The sequence below is a fragment of the Typopeltis vanoorti genome, chromosome 6 (genome assembly GCF_054136105.1).
Source record: "Typopeltis vanoorti isolate ZY-2024b chromosome 6, IOZ_Tvanoo_1.0, whole genome shotgun sequence".
Taxonomy (NCBI): Eukaryota; Metazoa; Arthropoda; class Arachnida; order Uropygi; family Thelyphonidae; genus Typopeltis; species Typopeltis vanoorti.
Window position 1 is genome coordinate 61,888,919 of NC_143554.1, and position 18,723 is coordinate 61,907,641.

Genomic DNA, 18,723 nt, shown 5'->3' on the forward strand with positions numbered 1-18,723 from the left:
GTTTCCAATTTTAGCCCTGGCACTCTTTCTTTTAGGACTACACCCCTGCCGGTGAGTCCATGTGCGTGAAATTGCTGAGACTATAGGCATTTCAAAAGAACGTGTAAGATACATTTTGCATGAAGAATTGCAAATGAAAAAGCTTTCCGGCGCAGATCAAAAATGCACTCGCGTGAAAATCTCTGAACAGTGCTTGGAGCATTTTAACAAGAATAAAACTGATTTTGTGCGTAGATTTATTACTATGGATGAGACTTGGATTCACCAGTAAACAGCAGAATCCAAACAGCAGTCAAAACAGTGGATAGAGGTTGTTCGGTGCCAAAGAAGACAAGGTCATGGCATCGGCGTTTTGGGATGCTAAAGGCATTTTGTTTATTAATTATCTTGAAAAGGGTAAAACAATAACTGAGGAATATTATTCTGATCTTTTAACCAGACTAGACGAAAAAATTCGTGAGAAAAGACTGGCTTGCAGAAGGAAAAAAAAATCATCTTTCATCAGGACAATGTATATGCCCACAAAGTTGTTTTGACAATGGTAAAATTAAGGGATCTGCACTATGAATTGTAGGAACATCCAGTCTATTCCCCAGATTTGGCTCTCTCTGACTACTGTCTCTTCTCAAAACTAAAAATCTTCCTTGCTGGCCAGTGTTTTGTTCTTGCTGTACCAGATGAAGACCCTTAATTTTCATGTTCAGTTGTGCTGGATTCCCAGCCACATTGGAATTAAGGGAAATTAGACTGCAGATGCAGCTTCTAGATTAGCTTATACTTGTTCCCCCATACTGTTTGTTGGTACCATACAGTTCAAATAAGATCAAAGCTAGTTCCCCAGTGGCAGGAAGCACTGAAAAACAAAATATATGACATTAAGCCTGAAATTAAGCATTGGCAGTCTAGTTCATGTAGAAACAGAAGAGAGGGAGATGTTCTGCATAGGTCACAGTTATCTCACACAATCTTATTTACTGAGAGATGATGACCATCCTATGTGCAAAAAATGCAACATGCATCTTACCATTTGTCATATTCTTGTGGAGTGCCAGCATTTCACACAAGAGAGGAATGAAATTTTTACATAGCCAAGCCACGTACAATCAGGGAGATGTTATCAGCCTCAGACAAATTGCATGATGTTTTTAACTTTCTACAAAGAATTAATTTATACAAACACATTTGATTATAAATGTTATTCATACATGTAAATACTACATTGCTTAACTTAAATTTTGTACATACATATTATTTACTAATTTATCTCTGTTTATTAATACTTTGTGTACTGCTGTAACCTTCGCTATGGTGCAGTATGACATTTGCTATCCTTGTGCCAATAAACCAACCAGCCAACCGAGGTTAAATCAGAAATAGAAGACATATTTTTCATTAATGAATAGCTTTGGGAGGAAAAATTATGTTTTTTTACTGTTACAGATCATTTATAGACAAAGTGCTAATGCATTTCAAATTTTGAAAAAATGTTTTATCAGTACTCTGTTTTGATTTTAATTATATTTATTGCATGACAAAAAATGTTTATCTTGACCTCAGAATTCACTCAAAATTCATTTGTTTACCCTCAGAAAAAATAACTTATTGTGGTCTTACATACTGGATGCATTCTATTTGAAGGCCATGTAAAAGATCAGTGCCTCCTTAGCTTGCATAGTAGCACTGAGAGTGAGTTAGCCAGTCACATAGGGGGGGACAGAGGTGACAGGGTTTTTTTTGTACAACAAAAAAGAAGGGGGGGTGGGCAGTGACAAAGTAGACATAGAACAACAACAACTGATAGATAAGCTGTTATGATTGAACTTTGTCATAGCTAAGGTTTGAGTCAAAGTTACTTGAATATGGTGACCTTTGAGCTAAACACAAGCTATAGAGCATTTTTAAAATAATCAGTAATTACCCTTAAACAGGTTTTGCTGTATGTGTAATGAGTAGAATTAGAAGCAATAAATATTTAATTTTTTATTCTATTTGTTTATTAATATTCTATCATTACTGCTTCAGGTATTCGATACTACCCTAGAAATACTTGGTTTACATAGAGATTGTGATTTAGAACATAATACAATAAAGAAGATTGGGGAATATAATCCTCCTTCTCTTATGAGTACAATACATTGGGAAAAGCTAGAAGATGTGATTCAGTACATAGTTGATACCAGTGCAACCCTCAGTGCCTTCTTGGATATTTATCCACTTGCATGTTCTTTCTTCCAACGACAAGAAACAACACAGAAGTAAGTAAAAACAGAATTTTCATTATTTTAAGTAGATATTATGAATGCTCCTGCAAGGATTCATTAAGGGACGACCCGTTTATCTCATACTTAAATACATATCTCTCCTTGAGCATATTCACCAAAGACTCACTCAACATCTAACAGTATCCCATTCCATATACTCATCATGCACCAGAAAAGAACCTGGACTTTGTGTGCTTTCCATCAGTACCCCCTGGCTAGCTTCCAAAGATGATCCTGAGTTCTTCCTTCACCACTCATAAGCTATAAAATCTCACTTACTGTTAGATTCCCTTACTAAATTTGTTTCTTTAATATCTCCAATCCTCTGTATATTCCTCAACCCTTAAAGATCACATTCTCCCAGTCTGTCCTCATATGCATAATTCCATAAGCCAGTTATCATTTTCAGCTGTTTCTCCATCTCCTGAACCCAGTTCACCATATCTGTACACTAGATGTAATCTTATTAAAGTTTTGTAAAGTGAGAGAATAACTTCCTTATTCCTGCATGTTATCAATCACTTTAACAGTGCAACACTGAAACTATAACTCGCTGTCCAACCCCCACCTCTCTAGCTTTGTTAACTATTTCCAATAAATCCCACTAATATAATACTCTGCGTGCAATGTCCTCCACCCAAAATGCACAACTGAACACTTAGCATCATTGAATTGACATTCATTGTCCTTTGTCCATATAACTAGTCTTTTTAAATCAGCATGTAGGGATTTATCAGCTATATTGCTTATCATCCTCCCAACTTAACATCATCATCAGTAAATAATTTAATATCACACTCAAGACCCCCTCCCCCCCATATATATATATATACACATACTGTATATATAATAAACAACAATGACCTATGAGGTCAATTTCCTCCTCATAGACTCAGTGCACTAATACATTGCTTTCTAATACCTATCAGTCAGCCACTCCCCAATTCATATTACAAGTTATTTTACAGATCCATTCCTTTGAGTTGTATAATCTTCAGTGTTGAATCCTGTCAGATGCCTTGGAAAAATCCAGAAGTATTATGGTATACCCATTCCCTTATCCACACACTGTTGTCATTCTATTATAAAATATCTGCATACTGCTAAAGCACTACCATCTATCCTAAACAAAACCATGCTATTCTCTTTATAGGATCCCAATGTTGTATTTGACCTCAGGCTTCTTGTATTTGAGCCACTTTTTGTAAGTGTAGTAGTGAATTTCATGCAAACAAATTTAGGCAATCACTGTTCTTTTTCAAAGTTTGAATAGAGACAGTGATTTTTTTTCCCCCTGAATTTACCTGGCCTTAGCACACAGTCCCTTTTGTAAAATAGCATAGAAATTCAGTTGGATGGCTGATTTAATAAAATAATAATACTTGCAAGTCCATACATATCCAGAACTCCACCAGCCAGCCTGTTTGGTTATTTGTTCTCCAGCCAGCTTGGGTTCAAATCCAACCATTAACTTTGATGGTTTATAAATGCCTTTAGGTGGGAGATGAATTTCATTGCTCCATGTGATTTTGTTTCCTCAATTAGTACAGAGACAGTGATTGTTCTCCCCTCAGGTAGTAATAAGCAGTTTTTTTTATTCCCATGTAGTGGTAACAAAAGTTTTTTTTTTCTGAATTTACCTGGCCATATCATTGCCTTATTCAAAGCCTGAAGTGGCTTAAAAAAAATTCCATGTTTCTTCGACAGATCAGGCTTTCCCAATTATCTACCTTTTATCAAAATCGTAGTGTTAATGCTAATGCATTATAGTAAATGCAAATCAGAGAAACTTTTTTTTTGGTGGTGGGGGGATCCAAGACTTAATTTGAAAGATGAATTTAACTTTAAAATACACGTTTTTTTTATTTATTTATTTATTTATTTTATTTTTTTAATGAAGTGAGAGATGTCTCATGTTTTATCCACACAGCTGCAGCATATAATAAAATGATTTTATTTCTTTGCATAGGCACATAAAACAAAACTATGATTGAGAAGTGTGCACAACACTAAACTAAAATGGGATACAGTTGAAATTTTACTTCAATACATTGAGACTAAATTGCAAGTTGTTGAAAGTTTTTCTACTTGGTTATACTATAAATTAAAGATTCAAAAAATTATATTCTTGGTTTAATCTCAAGTGTAAGCAAACAAAGTTTACGAGTTGCCCAGTCATGAAGTTAAGTCACATATAAACTTTGTTTGCTTACACTTGGATAAAGGATTAAACAAGAATATAATTTCTTGGCATGTTTAATTTAATTGAAATTGCAAGTTATAGCATGTTTATATTCTAGGTGTGACTGGAAAAGCATGATTGGTTAAATAAACAAAGAGAATGGTGTTCTGAAATTATATATTTTATAATTTATTTGTGTCCCCAACTTGAAGCTATACTTAGGAACATTTAAGAAAAAAAAATTTGATAAATGATTTGAGTCAAGTGAATGAATTGCCTTTCATTAATTGTCCATTTTTGTGACATTAATTGGGATGTTAAACTAAGCACTTATGTATTTTGTTTACAACAACTTCAGTTTGCTAGTACAGCATTTCACATAAATTTTATTAGTAAGTACAGTGTATATTTAATTGTGAATATTATCATTCGTGAATTTTAATTAATTATTAGTTTAAATTAATATCATGCTGTACTGATCATAATGTCATTTGTAAGATTTTTGGGCTTCAATACTTAACTAAATTGATAATACTGTAATGAACGTTTATTAATATAGAGTTAATTGAATTAAGTAGAAGAGTGGTAGTAGTAGCAGCTGCTAAGCATACAGCAGGTGGTAGAGCTATTAGCAACAGAAAAACATACCAGAAATCTATGACATTAAAATATTGAAATACAATCTAGAAAAATTTTTCCCTTTGTTACTAAATAAATTACACTTGCCATGAAAATTATATTCTTGTTTATTCCTGTATCTAAGTGTAAGCAAAGTTTGCATGTGAAGTATCTTCATGACTAGACTGTTGTATATTGGCTGATGATTTCACATCAGTTGCCTTAGTATTCCATAATGCAAAGCACACCTCCTTTCAGACATGCATGTGTAGCATGATAGTGCTCGGCATTAAGGGAGGATCACTACCCAGACCTGATTTTGTCCTTCATTTAGGTGTCATAAGTGGAAGCCATACTCAGGAATATACCAAGGTGAATTAATGCAGAAGTCATATTCTGCATTAATTCTTGAACTCCAAAGAACTTTAATTCTTGAACTCAAAAGAAAGAATGCTTCACACAAAATGTGAAGCATCCTTTCACAGTGATGAATTATATTTCATTTCTGCAGATATTTCCACAAAAAAATATTCATATCAATGAAGGGTAATAATTTTTTCTTACACTTACCCAGACAGTATAACATGTAGCAGTCAGCCACTATTCCAGCTTAGGATATACTCTGAAGTTTTGTAGAAACTTGTGGTAGAAATAGTAATATATTTTAAAAAACAATTTTAACACATGTAAAGTAAGTTAGAATTTATTTACAATTATTATGAATATATATTTCACTCACTGTAGCATGAGCATCAGGGAGAGAACAAAAGAATTGGTTACAGCATTCAAAAAATAAACTTAAGAATGAGTCAAACAGCTTGAGTATACTCCCACATATCTTGATTGCTGTGAGCAGCTCAGTAAAGCAGGGGAAAAAACACTATTAAAGTTCCAAAGAACCAGATTAGGTATAAATTAGGGGTGCATAAGAGTCAAAGCTGTATAACTGAGAGGAGACCTCCACGTAGCCTTTAAAGGAATGCAGAGAACCAACCAGGACTTCTGACCTAATGTCCAATCCTCACCTTCTCATGGTGAAACCTGTTTGGTATCTACTTGGATACTGAACGAACGAGGATGGACTGACAATTTGGGATTTAGCTGACCAAATTGTATCCTATTGGTTTTAAACCAAAATTAATGCAAAATGACGGTACAACATGACAAAATTTCATGCTGGCCTGGGCGTCACCCTGTTAAACAAGGTCAACCTGTTCTTTTCGCCAGGGAACCGGAGCGAACAGCAAAAAGTCAGCTACTAGAACAAATCTGAAAACACCCCAACTCGACATCAGCAGAGATAAAGATCAGTACTATCAACATAAAAATTCTGAATGGCAAAGAAATGGAGCTAGCTGAGGAATTAGATAAGTACCAGATCGACATAATAGGGGTGACTGAAACAAAAAAAGACAAAAGCTGGTGAGATCTTTCTGGGCAATAAATACAAAATGTTATATTCAGGCAATGACAATCAAGGAAAAGGAGTAGCCATAGTATCATCATCATCATCAATTCCTCCCATGTACCCTCAAGGGATGTACAGGATATGATAGTACTACACGAAAAATTTAAATCATTACTAACTTCCTATCTACAATTTTCCTCCAAAACAGTCTGCTACTCGTCAAGACTCCAACATTATCACATCTTATATTTCTATCGTCTAAGGCACTTTGTACCATATCAATTCACCTATATCTTGGTCTTCCCATGGGTCGTTTTCCTGTCAACTTGGCAGAGAACACTTGTTTTGCTAATCTTTTCTTGTCCATTCTATTTAAGTGACCATACCACCTGAGATTAGCTCTGTTAACGCATTCCTGGATGCTGACAATGTCAAGTTTTTTCCTAATATCCTCGTTTTTAATATGATATTGCCATTGATGCCATCTGTTCATGCCTATAATCTTTCTTAGGACTCTCACATCTGCGGTCTCTAGTCTTTGGTCTTTGGTGTTTTACTTCTGACCCAGCTCTCTGATCCATAAGTTAAAACTGGTTTGAGCACTGTCTTGTATACAGCTAATTTAGTGTTCCGACTAATTTCTCTCTTATTCCATATGAATTTATTCAGTTGACTTCCTACCATACCAGATTTGTTCATTCTCTTGTCTATTTCCATATTTAATTTACCATCTTCAGTAAAAATTGTGCCTAAATAGCTGAAATGTTTTACTTGTTCCACAGGTTCTCCATTCACAACACAGATGACATTTTCAATGATTCTGTCTATTTTCATTGTCTTTGTCTTTTTATTGCTGAACTTCATACCATATTTATTACAACAGTTATTCAATTTAGTCAGGGAATCTTGCAGACTTATAGCGGATTTATTTAGATGTATAACATCGTTCGCATAAAGCAAAGAGCTGACGTTAACATCTCCAATTCTGATATGTTTAATACCACTTTACTTCATAATGTGATCCATATAGATAATGAATAACAGAGGGGATAATGTACATCCTTGTCTCCCACCAGATTTAACATTAAACCACCTTCCTGTACTTCCTTCAATTCTTCTCAACTGTTTCTCAAGTTTACTTGCATATATCTTACCAGTGTCGTGACGTTGTTTTCTTCATGTTCTGTTCGAATCCGCCATCTTGTTACAAGTCACTTTCACCTAAATGAACACAACTAATTGTAAATTGATCACTAATCCAAGGGTAGAGAAATTTCTATTATACTGCGCCACTCTATCCTTAGATAAGTCTATATGAAATAGTACGATCAATTCAAAGTTAGTTAGCAGTCTTTTCATTCAATCAGGCCGAAGTATTTATTTTCTTTCTGGGATTCCCGCTAGATTCGAATTTTTGTGAACGGTGCAGTAAAAAGAAATTCAGGCAAATACAATAGATAGATTAACAAATGAAACATTTAATATAGGTTACATAACACATACATAAATATTACTTCTAATTTTTATAGCAGAAACAGTCAAACATTAAGTCAAGTTAACCACATTAGCACAATCTTCTAAGTCTTGACATGCACATTCTCATCTTTTGGGTTACAAAGTTTCTACACTTAAATTAAACAAGCAGAATATCCAATCTAGTCAATTTTCACACAATTCTCAGTCATGCTATAAGTTCAAAATATCACAAGCACTAATAGCTGAAAATATCTTTCAAACAATTCTTATCTCCAACTCTCATTCACGAAGAGTTTCCACAGTTAAAGTAGCGTTAAGCATAGCGTAATTAACGCCCAATTCTTCAAGCATTGAAATAATACACTATGATAAACCTTACCGGAATTAGTTCCTAGTACATCATTTATGTTGTGAACATACTTTTGGAATTTATTTATCTTACTTAAAAAAAAACACATCAACAAGACTTATCCACAGTTATACTTAAAGCACTATCAAATGCACTTCAGAATTCTAGACTTCAATTATAGGGTACTTCATCTATCGTCGTTACCACTCATAAATCAATTAAAACGCTTTGAGGTTCCTTTAGGGCAAATCGGAAATAAGCCACAATTCTAGAATAGCCGGGTTCATTCAGAATTCTTCCTTAAACGTCCAGCTACTTATTTTACCCGATTGTAGCATTAATTTCCTTTCTATAATTACTGCTGATTTCACTTTCAGCTAACTATAAAATTCGTTTCTTCCTTGCTCACTTATAAAAATTATCCACTTAACTCCTACCCTAAGAACCTTTTATTTACTTCTACTTCTCTAGTTTATCCCCTTGCTACCTTTTACTTCCAAAATTCCGTTCCGACCCCCCTACTACGTATATATTTTCCCTTTTATTTCGCCCACGCTCCCTTCCACTTGCGCTCGTTTCTTCATGCGTCTCCATGACAACCGATAAACGTAAACATTCTCGCGAATGTTACATTAGGCTATACAACTACATTCAGTTATTACATAACGTTAAACTTTCACAAACAAGAATAAATAGAATATTTGCATTTCAATAAATGCGTAGTTAAATTACAAATACAAGTTCTTATAATATTGACATAACAATAAATAAAATAACTTATTAATATTTAATACAGTCTTTTCATTATTCATACATATATCTTTGATTAAATAATTAAATATTAGACAAAATTAAGGCAGTTATATGAATATTAAATTTTAAAATAAGTTATATACATTAAATAATATTTACAAGTCTAGCCTTTGTGGTGGAAGATCATGTTGGATTCTGAAGCAAATAATAATTACTCTAATCTCTACATAATCAGAATCCAACACCAGGAACACTCAATAATGAAATGCCTCTGTAATTCTCACATTCAGTTTTATTTCCCTTTTTATATATGGGTACTTTGAGAACTCTACTCCAATCATCTGGAATTCGTCCCTTTGTCCAGGCTTTCTGAACTATGCAGTGCAGCCACTGTAAGACTTACTTCAGCATTTCTGGCCGAATATCATCTACTCCTGCTGCCTTTCCACATTTCAAGCCTTTGATGGCTTTTTGAAGATCTAAAATATGAGGCTAATCTTCTTGAATGGCAGGCAGTCTCAGTTGTGAACGTAGAACCTGTGGAACAAGTAAAACATTTCAGCTACTTAGGCATGATTTTTAGTGACAATGGTAAATTAAACATGGAAATAGACAAGAGAATCAACAAATCTGGTGTGGTAGAAAGTCAATTGAGTAAATTCATATGGAATAAGAGAGAAATTAGTCGGAACACTAAATTAGCTGTATTTGTGATTTTTGTTGATTTATTGATGTTTTGGATTCAATGTAATGGACTTAAGTGTGTAATTTTGGTATATTATTGGAGCTTTATTAGCATGGTTAGTGTACTAAAGTGTTTTATAACATAATCTATGTCGGGAAGTCGCCGCTAGATGAATTCGTAATGTGTAGTGTTCGTGCAAGCTCCAGATAAGATAAGTATCATTTTCAGTTATCGATACAAATTACTTAATATTGTGTAGTTTTGTTTTGTTTGCCTTGTGTATTTTAGTGCGTCTGTTTTTGGTGTGTTATAATGTATAATTTGACAAAACACGTTGCAAACAAGTATGGCACCTGTGCGAAGGAAAATGGCGGCCAGTAATGAAGGTTCGCCATCCTTATCAAAGAACGGTAGTATAAAAGAAATGAGTCAGTGTACTAGCTGTGAAATGTACGCTTTGCGGAGTGCGGTCGGAGTGTGGTTAGATGATAAAAGGATTGAATTTGTGTAGAAAATGTAGGGAGAATGAGGAATTGAAGTGTATTTCGGATCGTGAGTGTGATATTTTTGTCAACCTTCAGAATGAAGGAAATAGGGATATGACAAGAAACGGCAAGGTTGTACGTGAAAATTGCGAGAGTGTGAATGTAGAAAGTGTCAATGATAGTATAAATGGTTTCTCGGAGAATAAAAAAGATGAGATAGATGCATTGAGTGAGATCGCGTTGTTGAATAGTGCGATAGAAAGAGCAAAACAGCAGCTAGAGTGCATGAACAAAAGTAGACTGAATGATCCAACCAATAATAAAAGATATGACAGGAAAAATAGACGCATGAATGTGAACATGAACAAAATGAAGGATAGGGTGCTGTATGGAGACTCGTTAGTACAAGGTGTGTTAGTAGAGGATTTGAAAAAAATCGTACCAACCTGGTGCGACCATAAAGGACGTAACTGAGTCTATTAGAGAGCAAAAGGAAAGGGTGAAAGAAATGATTGTTGTGGCAGGTACAAATGATTTGAAAGGAGATAAAATGGAAATGATAGAAGACCTGAATGAATTGTTTGAGGTAGCAAAAGAAAAGAGTGAGAGAGTTAGAATGATTAGTCTTTTGCCACGGTATGACAGTGAAATGTTTAAAAGGAGGGCCATAATTGCGAATGACTTTATGCGTGGGTTATGTATGACGAGTGGTGTGGAATTTGTGGATGTGTGGAGTGAGTTTGATGGGCGAAAGGAATCTATATAAGATGGATGGCTTGCATTTGAATGGTTACGGTGTAAGAAGACTTGAGAAAGTGTTGCTGAATGTAGTGGATGTGCAAATTCAGGGAAACTAGATTTGTTAAGGGGGGAGAGTAGATATATATAGTCCTTATGGAGGCAGTTGAATGTAAGAATGAATATAATATGCCAGAGCAAATAAGGACAACAAATCTGAGTGGGATAGTTAATATAAGGCATCAAGGTAGGGTTGGGGCTAATGGGGGTCTTAAATTCATGTACACTAATACTAGGAGTATTAGGAACAAGAAGGAAGAGTTTTTGGCCATGGTTGGCACTTCCAGACCACAGGTTATAGGTATTAGTGAAACATGGCTGACTGTAGATGATATAACTAGTGGGATTGAATGTGATGGGTATAGTGTGTTCAGGAATGACAGAGAGAATAAAATGGGGGGAGGAGTATTGTTGATGATAGCTGATGAGCTCCAGCCAAGGAGAATAGAAGTTGAATTGCAGGATAGAGAAAAGAGCATATTTGAGGCCATTTGGTGTGAGATTGTGGCTAGCAGAACTAAATATACAATTGGGTGCTGCTATAGACCAGGTGATGGAAAAGATGGTGGTGACAGTATGCACAAGCAAATAGAAGAAATGGGTGGAAGGAGGGTGATTATTATGGGAGATTTCAACTATGGTCGCATTGATTGGAGTGAGGAGAGGGCACACGGAAGGAAGGAACTGGATTTTATGCGGTTATTAAGGGATAACTATCTGCGACAGCATGTAATGGAAAATACTAGGGGTCAGAGAGTGCTTGACCTAGTAATTACATCTGAGGATTTGGCTGTAACAAATATGACCACATTGCCACCAATCGGTGAGAGTGATCATAGGGTCTTAACTTGGGAGGTGGCTAAAGGCGTAGAATTTTCAATTACGACAGGGTACATGTGGAATTATCGGGCTGGAAAGTATGACAAGCTTAGGAGTTTGAATGGTTCAGTGCCATGGCATGTACAACTGCACGGACTAGAAGTTGATAGTGCATGGGAGGTAATTAAGAAGTGCTTGCATGAAGCAATGGCTGACTGTATACCTAGAGTCCGAATAATAAATCAAGTAGGGGTTAAATGGATGAATAACACCATTAAGCTTGAGCTGCAAAAAAAGAAACAACTATGGAGGGAATTTAAGGAGAAGGGTGACCGGCAGGCACATGAACGGTATAAAGCGCAGGCCAGAAGGGTGACGAGTGTGGTAAGAAAAGCAAAAAAGGATTACGAAAGAACATTGGCCATGCAGGCTAAAGAGAATCCTAAACAGTTTTTTAGATATGTAGCAAGTAAAAGGAAAAATGTACATGGCAGATTGATTTTAAAGAATGCAGATGGTAGGGAGGTAACTGAATCAGTTGAGATAGTTGAGTTACTGAGTGAGCACTTTGCAAGAGTATATCATCCAGGTGGTGACATTGCAGAAACGAATAAACCAGTAGATTATACGGGAATTGTGGTTAATGAAGTGGAGGTGAGTAGTCTATTGCATAACCTCAATGTCAATACATCTGTGGGATTGGATGGTATACCAGCTCGTGTTGTACGAGAAGCAGCTAAAGAATTGTCAGTACCCTTGACCATTTTGTTTAATTTGAGTCTCGGGTCTGGGTTAGTCCCGAGCGGGTGGAAAGAGGGGAAAATAGTTCCACTGCATAAAGGTGGTTCCAAGACTGCTGTTGTAAATTACCGACCGATTAGCATGTCAGGAATCATTGTCAAGGTCTTAGAGAAATTAGTCAAGAAAAGAATACAGGATTGGATAGATGAAAATGGGATATTGTATGGGGGACAACATGGTTTTGTGAAGGGTAGATCATGCCTCAGTAACTTGCTCACGTTTTATAACACAGTGACGGCTGAACTGAATAGGGGTAATGGGTTCACAGTGATACTACTGGACCTTGCCAAGGCCTTTGATAGGATACCACATGGAACCCTAATCAGTAAACTGGAGCAGATGGGTATAGATATAGGGTTGGTGAGATGGATAGGAGGGTGGTTGAAGGATAGATATCAAAGAATGGTTTATTCAGGAGTGGAGTCTAAAAGATGTCTTGTGACTAGTGGAGTGCCACAGGGCTCTGTTCTTGGACCACTGCTTTTCAATTTGTTCATCAATGATATTGGAAAGGATCTGAGAGGAAGTGTTCACTTGTTTGCTGATGATGCAAAGTTGGGTAGAGCAATTGTGAGTGCACAGGATGTCAAAATTTTACAGGATGATTTAGATATTTTGGAGGACTGGGCTAGGAAAAATGGATGTCAATTTAATGTGGCAAAGTGTAAGGTTATGCACTTTGAGGTGAAAAGAATAGCAGCAGTATATCGCATTGGTGGAACCATACTCCAGGAGATTGATGAGGCCAGGGATTTGGGAGTGTTGGTGGATAGGGAGTTGAAGTTTAGGGGGCACATTGCAAAAGTAACTAAAACAGCTCACCAAATCACTTGGTTTCTGAAAAATACTTTAACATGCAGAGACGAACAAGTTGTTGTTCCTCTGTATCGAGCCTTGATAAGACCCCATCTGGACTTCTGTGCCCAGTTATGGGCACCAGGGTTTCTTCGTGATGGGGAGGAAGTGGAGAGGGTCCAGAGACGAGTGACCAAGATGATAGCAGGTCTGTGGAATGAACCTTATGAGAATAGGTTGAAGATTTGTGGGTTGCAGAAATTGGACGATAGGCGAAGGAGGGGTGATATGATTGAGACATTCAAATTACTGAAGTGTTTTTATAAGATTGATCCAGAAGATATTTTTGAAAATATGATTGGTGGTGGGAGGACTAGGGGCCATTCATGGAAGCTGGGCAAGAGCGTGGTTGACAAGGGTGTTAGAGCTAGGTTCTTTACTTGGAGAGTGGTGAATGAGTGGAATAAGCTTCCAGAGTCTGTTGTGGGTGCTACGACCGTGAATGAGTTCAAGGCAAGGTATGATAGATACTGTGTGAATGTTGAATAGTTGTTCTTGACATGATGTTAGGGCCTCCCTCGATGAGTCTGTCGACTCCTTGGAGTTTCCCGGAACAATAATAATAAAAATAAAAGTATACAAGACAGTGTTCAAACCAGTTTTAACTTATGGATCTGAGAGCTGGGTCAGAAGTAAAACACTTGACCAAGGACTAGAGACCGCATATATGAGAGTCCTGAGAAAGATTAGAGGCATGAACAGATGGATTAATAGCAATATCATATTAAAAATGAGGATATTAGGAAAGAACTTGATGTTGTCAGCATCCAGGAGTGTGTTAACAGAGCTAATCTCAGGTGGTATGGTCACTTAAACAGAATGGGCGAGGAAAGATTAGCAAAACAAATGTTCTCTGCCAGGTTGACAGGAAAACAACCCAGAGGAAGACCAAGGTATAGGATTGATACGGCCTTAGACAACAGAAATATAAGATCTGATAATGTTGGAGTCTTGACAAGTAACAGACTGATTTGAAGGAAAATTGTAGATAGGAAGTTAGTAATGATTTAAATTCTTCATGTAGTGTTATCATATCCTGTACACCCCCTTGAGGGTACATGGTAAAATTTGATGATAAGGTATAGTTTTGTAATTAAAAATAATAAGCAATAAAACCAAATAATAAAAAATTATTAACAGTTTATGGTTATACTTCTCAACACTTGGAAACAGGCATGTAGTTTGTTCGATTACGATTAGGATGATGATATAGTGTTTTACATATTTCAAGCAATAGGCAATTGAATTTAAATCTGCTATAGTATAACATCTGTGTTTGATGCCAATTCTCATGTTATCGATACCAGACACAGAGTTCATTGGAATCAGATAAAAATGTTACACCACAGTAGATTTAAATTTAATCATCTATTCTTTGAAACGTGTGAAATTCTATGTCATTGTCGTAATCAAACAGACTGCCCGCCTGTCTCTAAGTGTTGGGAATTAATAGCCATAAAAAAAAAGGGTTCATAATTTTTATTATTTAGTTTTATTGGTTATTATTTTTTATTTTATTTTATTTTTTTTTTTATTACCAAACTGTACATGTCCTGGTTCCTTGGAATTTTAATAGTGTTGTCTTCTTCCCACTCAGCTGCAAAGGAGGTATCTGGAAGTATAGTCATGTGTTTAACTCATTATTGCATTCATATTTTGAATTCTGTAACCAATTCTTTTGCTCCCTCCCTGAATGATGTTCAGGTTACAGTGAGTGAAATATGTAGGAATTATAAATAAATTCTAATTTCCTTTACACGTGTTAAACCAATTTTTAAAATATATCATTAGGTGTACTCCATACTCACTAAACTAACTTTATTCCTACTTTATTCATCCAGTGGTGTCTTCCTAAAAAAATTTAGTAAGACACCATTAGAAAATCAGTCTCTCTCACTCTTTTTTTTTTTTTTATCTGTTTGAATTATGGATTTTGATTGTCTTTTGCATCTTTTATTATTATCACAGATATCTGTAAACTCTACTTCGCTTTTTTATATTAAATTTATGAAATTAGGCTTTGTTTATTGTATGCAATATGTTTGTCTTAATTTGCAATGCAAAAGAACTCAAAAATAAAATGAATGTGCCCTAATTTCAGGATTGCAAGCTTTTATGAAGTAGTCTTCCCACCTTTACAGAAAGAAATGAAGCATAGGAGTAAACAGGATTTGTATGTATTCAAATACGAACTTCACTTTAATCATTATTTTTGAATACTTTTTTTTTTATTATTATTGTTGTTTTTTTTTTACACAATTGAAGTTGACATCCTGATTATTTTATTTAGAAAAATAGAAAAATGCAAAATGAAAGTATCATTAGCCAAGTCATGTCTCCTTAAGTCGTTTAGGGATATTATTGTTTCCTGCTGTATACAACCTATTATCGAAGCCAGGTAAGGAAAGTTAATGCAGTTATATCAAATAAACTTTTGAAACTTTAACTTTTGTTTATTTTTCAAATAAACTTTTGAAACTTTAACTTTTGTTTATTTTTCAAATAAAATTTCAATCACCAGACTGCAGTTGTAAAGCAAAGAATCGAATCCCACTTTATCATGGATGGTTGTAAAAGTCTTTACATAGAAATGATGTTTATTGCTCATTGCAGAGCTGCTACTATGAGGTAGCTTGAAAAATAGCATTTTAGTCTATTGAGTAAAGTTCCTAGATCATTTAACTCTTAGTCCATCTACAGTACTGATGTGCTTTAGGTTTCTGACCTTTCACAGATGTGAGAGGTCAGAAATCATCACATCAGGTGAAATTATCATTGAAAAATAAAGGCATTATACTGTTGTGCAATGTACCCAAATGAGCAATATCAAAACACAATATCCTTTTTTTAATAAGTTTAGTTTTCTGTTATCTGTTTACATTATCATTATTTAATTTTCAAAATACTTGGAAAAATCTGTTTTATTTTTACAAATAATTTTCTGGTGAAATGTCACTTCTTAACATTGTAAAATCAAATGATACACTGTACATTGATAGGTATCATGTGATTGTCATCCACCATAATGCTTTTATAACATCATCACACCATCAGCTCACTCAGGTATTTGTGAGCTAGCCCAGTAATGAGATATTGTGAAGTAAAGCTTAATTTGTAGTAATCTTAAACCTGAAAGATTTACTGGTCATGAAGAAATTATGTGTCCTGAGTACTACTGTTTTATTTACTCCACAGGATATAGAAATGCAAACATAACTATTTTAGTCCCTTTTTGTTTTGGCTTGTAGCTTAAATAATAGTTATAAAGAAATTTTAAATTTGTTTAACTGACTTGGCTGATTATGTCTGACCCAATCAATATTCATCACCTAATTAATTAATGAAAAATATAATTTTTTCATTAATTAATGAAAAAAAATGAAGAAGGTTAGGAATGGCTAAAACAAGTCAGAGACCTGTCTAAAATCTGGAAGGATGGAGCTATCTCTACATGAACAAAGTTGAGGATTCTGGATGCAGCTGTTTTTCCAACAGTGACTTATGGATGTGAGATTCAGAACCTAAAAAAAAGTCTGATAAGAAGAGGATAGCCACTTTTGAGTTGTGGTGTTACAGAATACTGTTGAGGATATCATATACTGAAAGGTAGTCAAATGAACAGGTATTAGAAAGGATTGGCAGAACGCTAAGGGTCCTTAAAGATATTGACAGAAGAGAGCTGAAATACTTTGGACACATTGATAGGATGAAAAGAAGAGAATTAGACTCTTAATGATCTGACTGATCTTCAGAGAGTTGAAGCATCCAGAAAGGCATACAACAGGACTACTTGGCGAGGACTGGTGTGGCATGTCACCAAGGAACAGAGTGACCATACAGCATCTGATGATGGCCAATGAATAGATGGATGGATCAGCTAATGCTTTTTATTCCCTTATAGGAAGTAGGTGAGGCCTTTTAACCCTATCTAGCTTTTTGGAAACTTGAGTTTAATCTCCACCTGTAGCCAATCAGAGATAGCTGATAAAAGACTAACTCTAAATGGCAAGTGATGAAAAGACTAGCAAACAAGTGCTCCCATCTGTTGTTACTTAACCCCCAACAGAATATGTTATTGTCTGAAATAGTGTGGGTTCTGTGGTTGATTTTCAGGAAATAAAACCTAACCCAAGTTTCTGGGAGAAAAAAAACCCACTTGCCTGTGCCAGAGATCGACTAATGTAGGAAACAATCAAAGAAAGTCTTAGAAAAAAAGTTCCTTCAGTCAGCAACTAGACTTGTACTTGAGTTTATCTTTGGACAGCCTAGCTCAGAAGGTAAAGATTTACTTCCACTCTGCTACACAATTCTATAACTGATTTGAAGTCAGTGCTGTCTGTTCAGTAGAATAGAGCTTCCATAGCTCAGTCAGTATAGACGAAGCCCTTTGGTCGGGAAAGACCTGGGTTTGATTCCCGTCCATGACGACAGAAATCTGGTCTGTTTCGAATAAAGGTGAGTTAGTCAGTCTCATACAGAGATGGAGGGTTTTTTTGCCCCTTAGAGCAGGCAAACTGGCACCATAAACACACTTCTACAGACATGAAATACCTTCCCCTCCCCCAACATTAGGCTCTACAACAAGTCGGTTGGGATCATGTGTGTAAAGTTGCATCATGTAAAAAACTTACCTTAAAAAAGATGGGCTAAGGCACAAGTGGAAGGAAGGACTGTTCAGTGGAATATCCTTCACGCTCACAGTAAACTAATAATTATAACCAGAAAATAATACATTAAATTGAGTAGGAATGCTGAACGTTCATGTGCTAAGTAAATAAAAGTAATGTTTTGCATTCTTCTTCTTTGAGTTTTAACTGTGTTTAACTATACATATTCTTTATTGGTTTACACATGTGTTGCCTGAAAAATTGTATTTTTGTTTCAATTCAGAAATATGGCTTAATGTATTAAGAATATTACAAAATCCTCTAGTAACCCAAATTCAGTGAATTGTCATATAATGTAAAAAAAAAAAAAAAAAAAAAAAAACAATACAATTTTTTTTATTATTGATTTTTTTTAAGACACATGCTTTTTTCACTGAAATGAGTCACTTATTCCCTAAAGGAAGCAAATATATATATATATTATATCACTTTTTTCCCTCACAGAAACTTCATAAGATTGTAGATTTCATAATCCTATGTTTTGAAGCCCATGGATGTAATGTGATTTTAAAGAAAGTTCAATGTGGCAAACTATCCACTATAACAACTGCTGCTATGCTCTCAAT

At 35.3% G+C, this 18,723-nt stretch overlaps 1 protein-coding gene across 1 annotated transcript in view; it reads left to right on the forward strand.

Annotated features, from left to right (window-relative positions):
- The window catches only part of LOC150105492 (activating signal cointegrator 1 complex subunit 2-like), a 277,206-nt gene that overhangs the window by 117,028 nt on the left and 141,455 nt on the right, over positions 1–18,723 (forward strand). Inside the window, exons 9-11 of the mRNA XM_090393972.1 lie at positions 2,023–2,255; positions 15,592–15,663; positions 15,781–15,888. Coding sequence (XP_090250098.1) covers positions 2,023–2,255; positions 15,592–15,663; positions 15,781–15,888 — 413 coding nt within the window. The remainder of the gene's footprint in view (positions 1–2,022; positions 2,256–15,591; positions 15,664–15,780; positions 15,889–18,723) is intronic.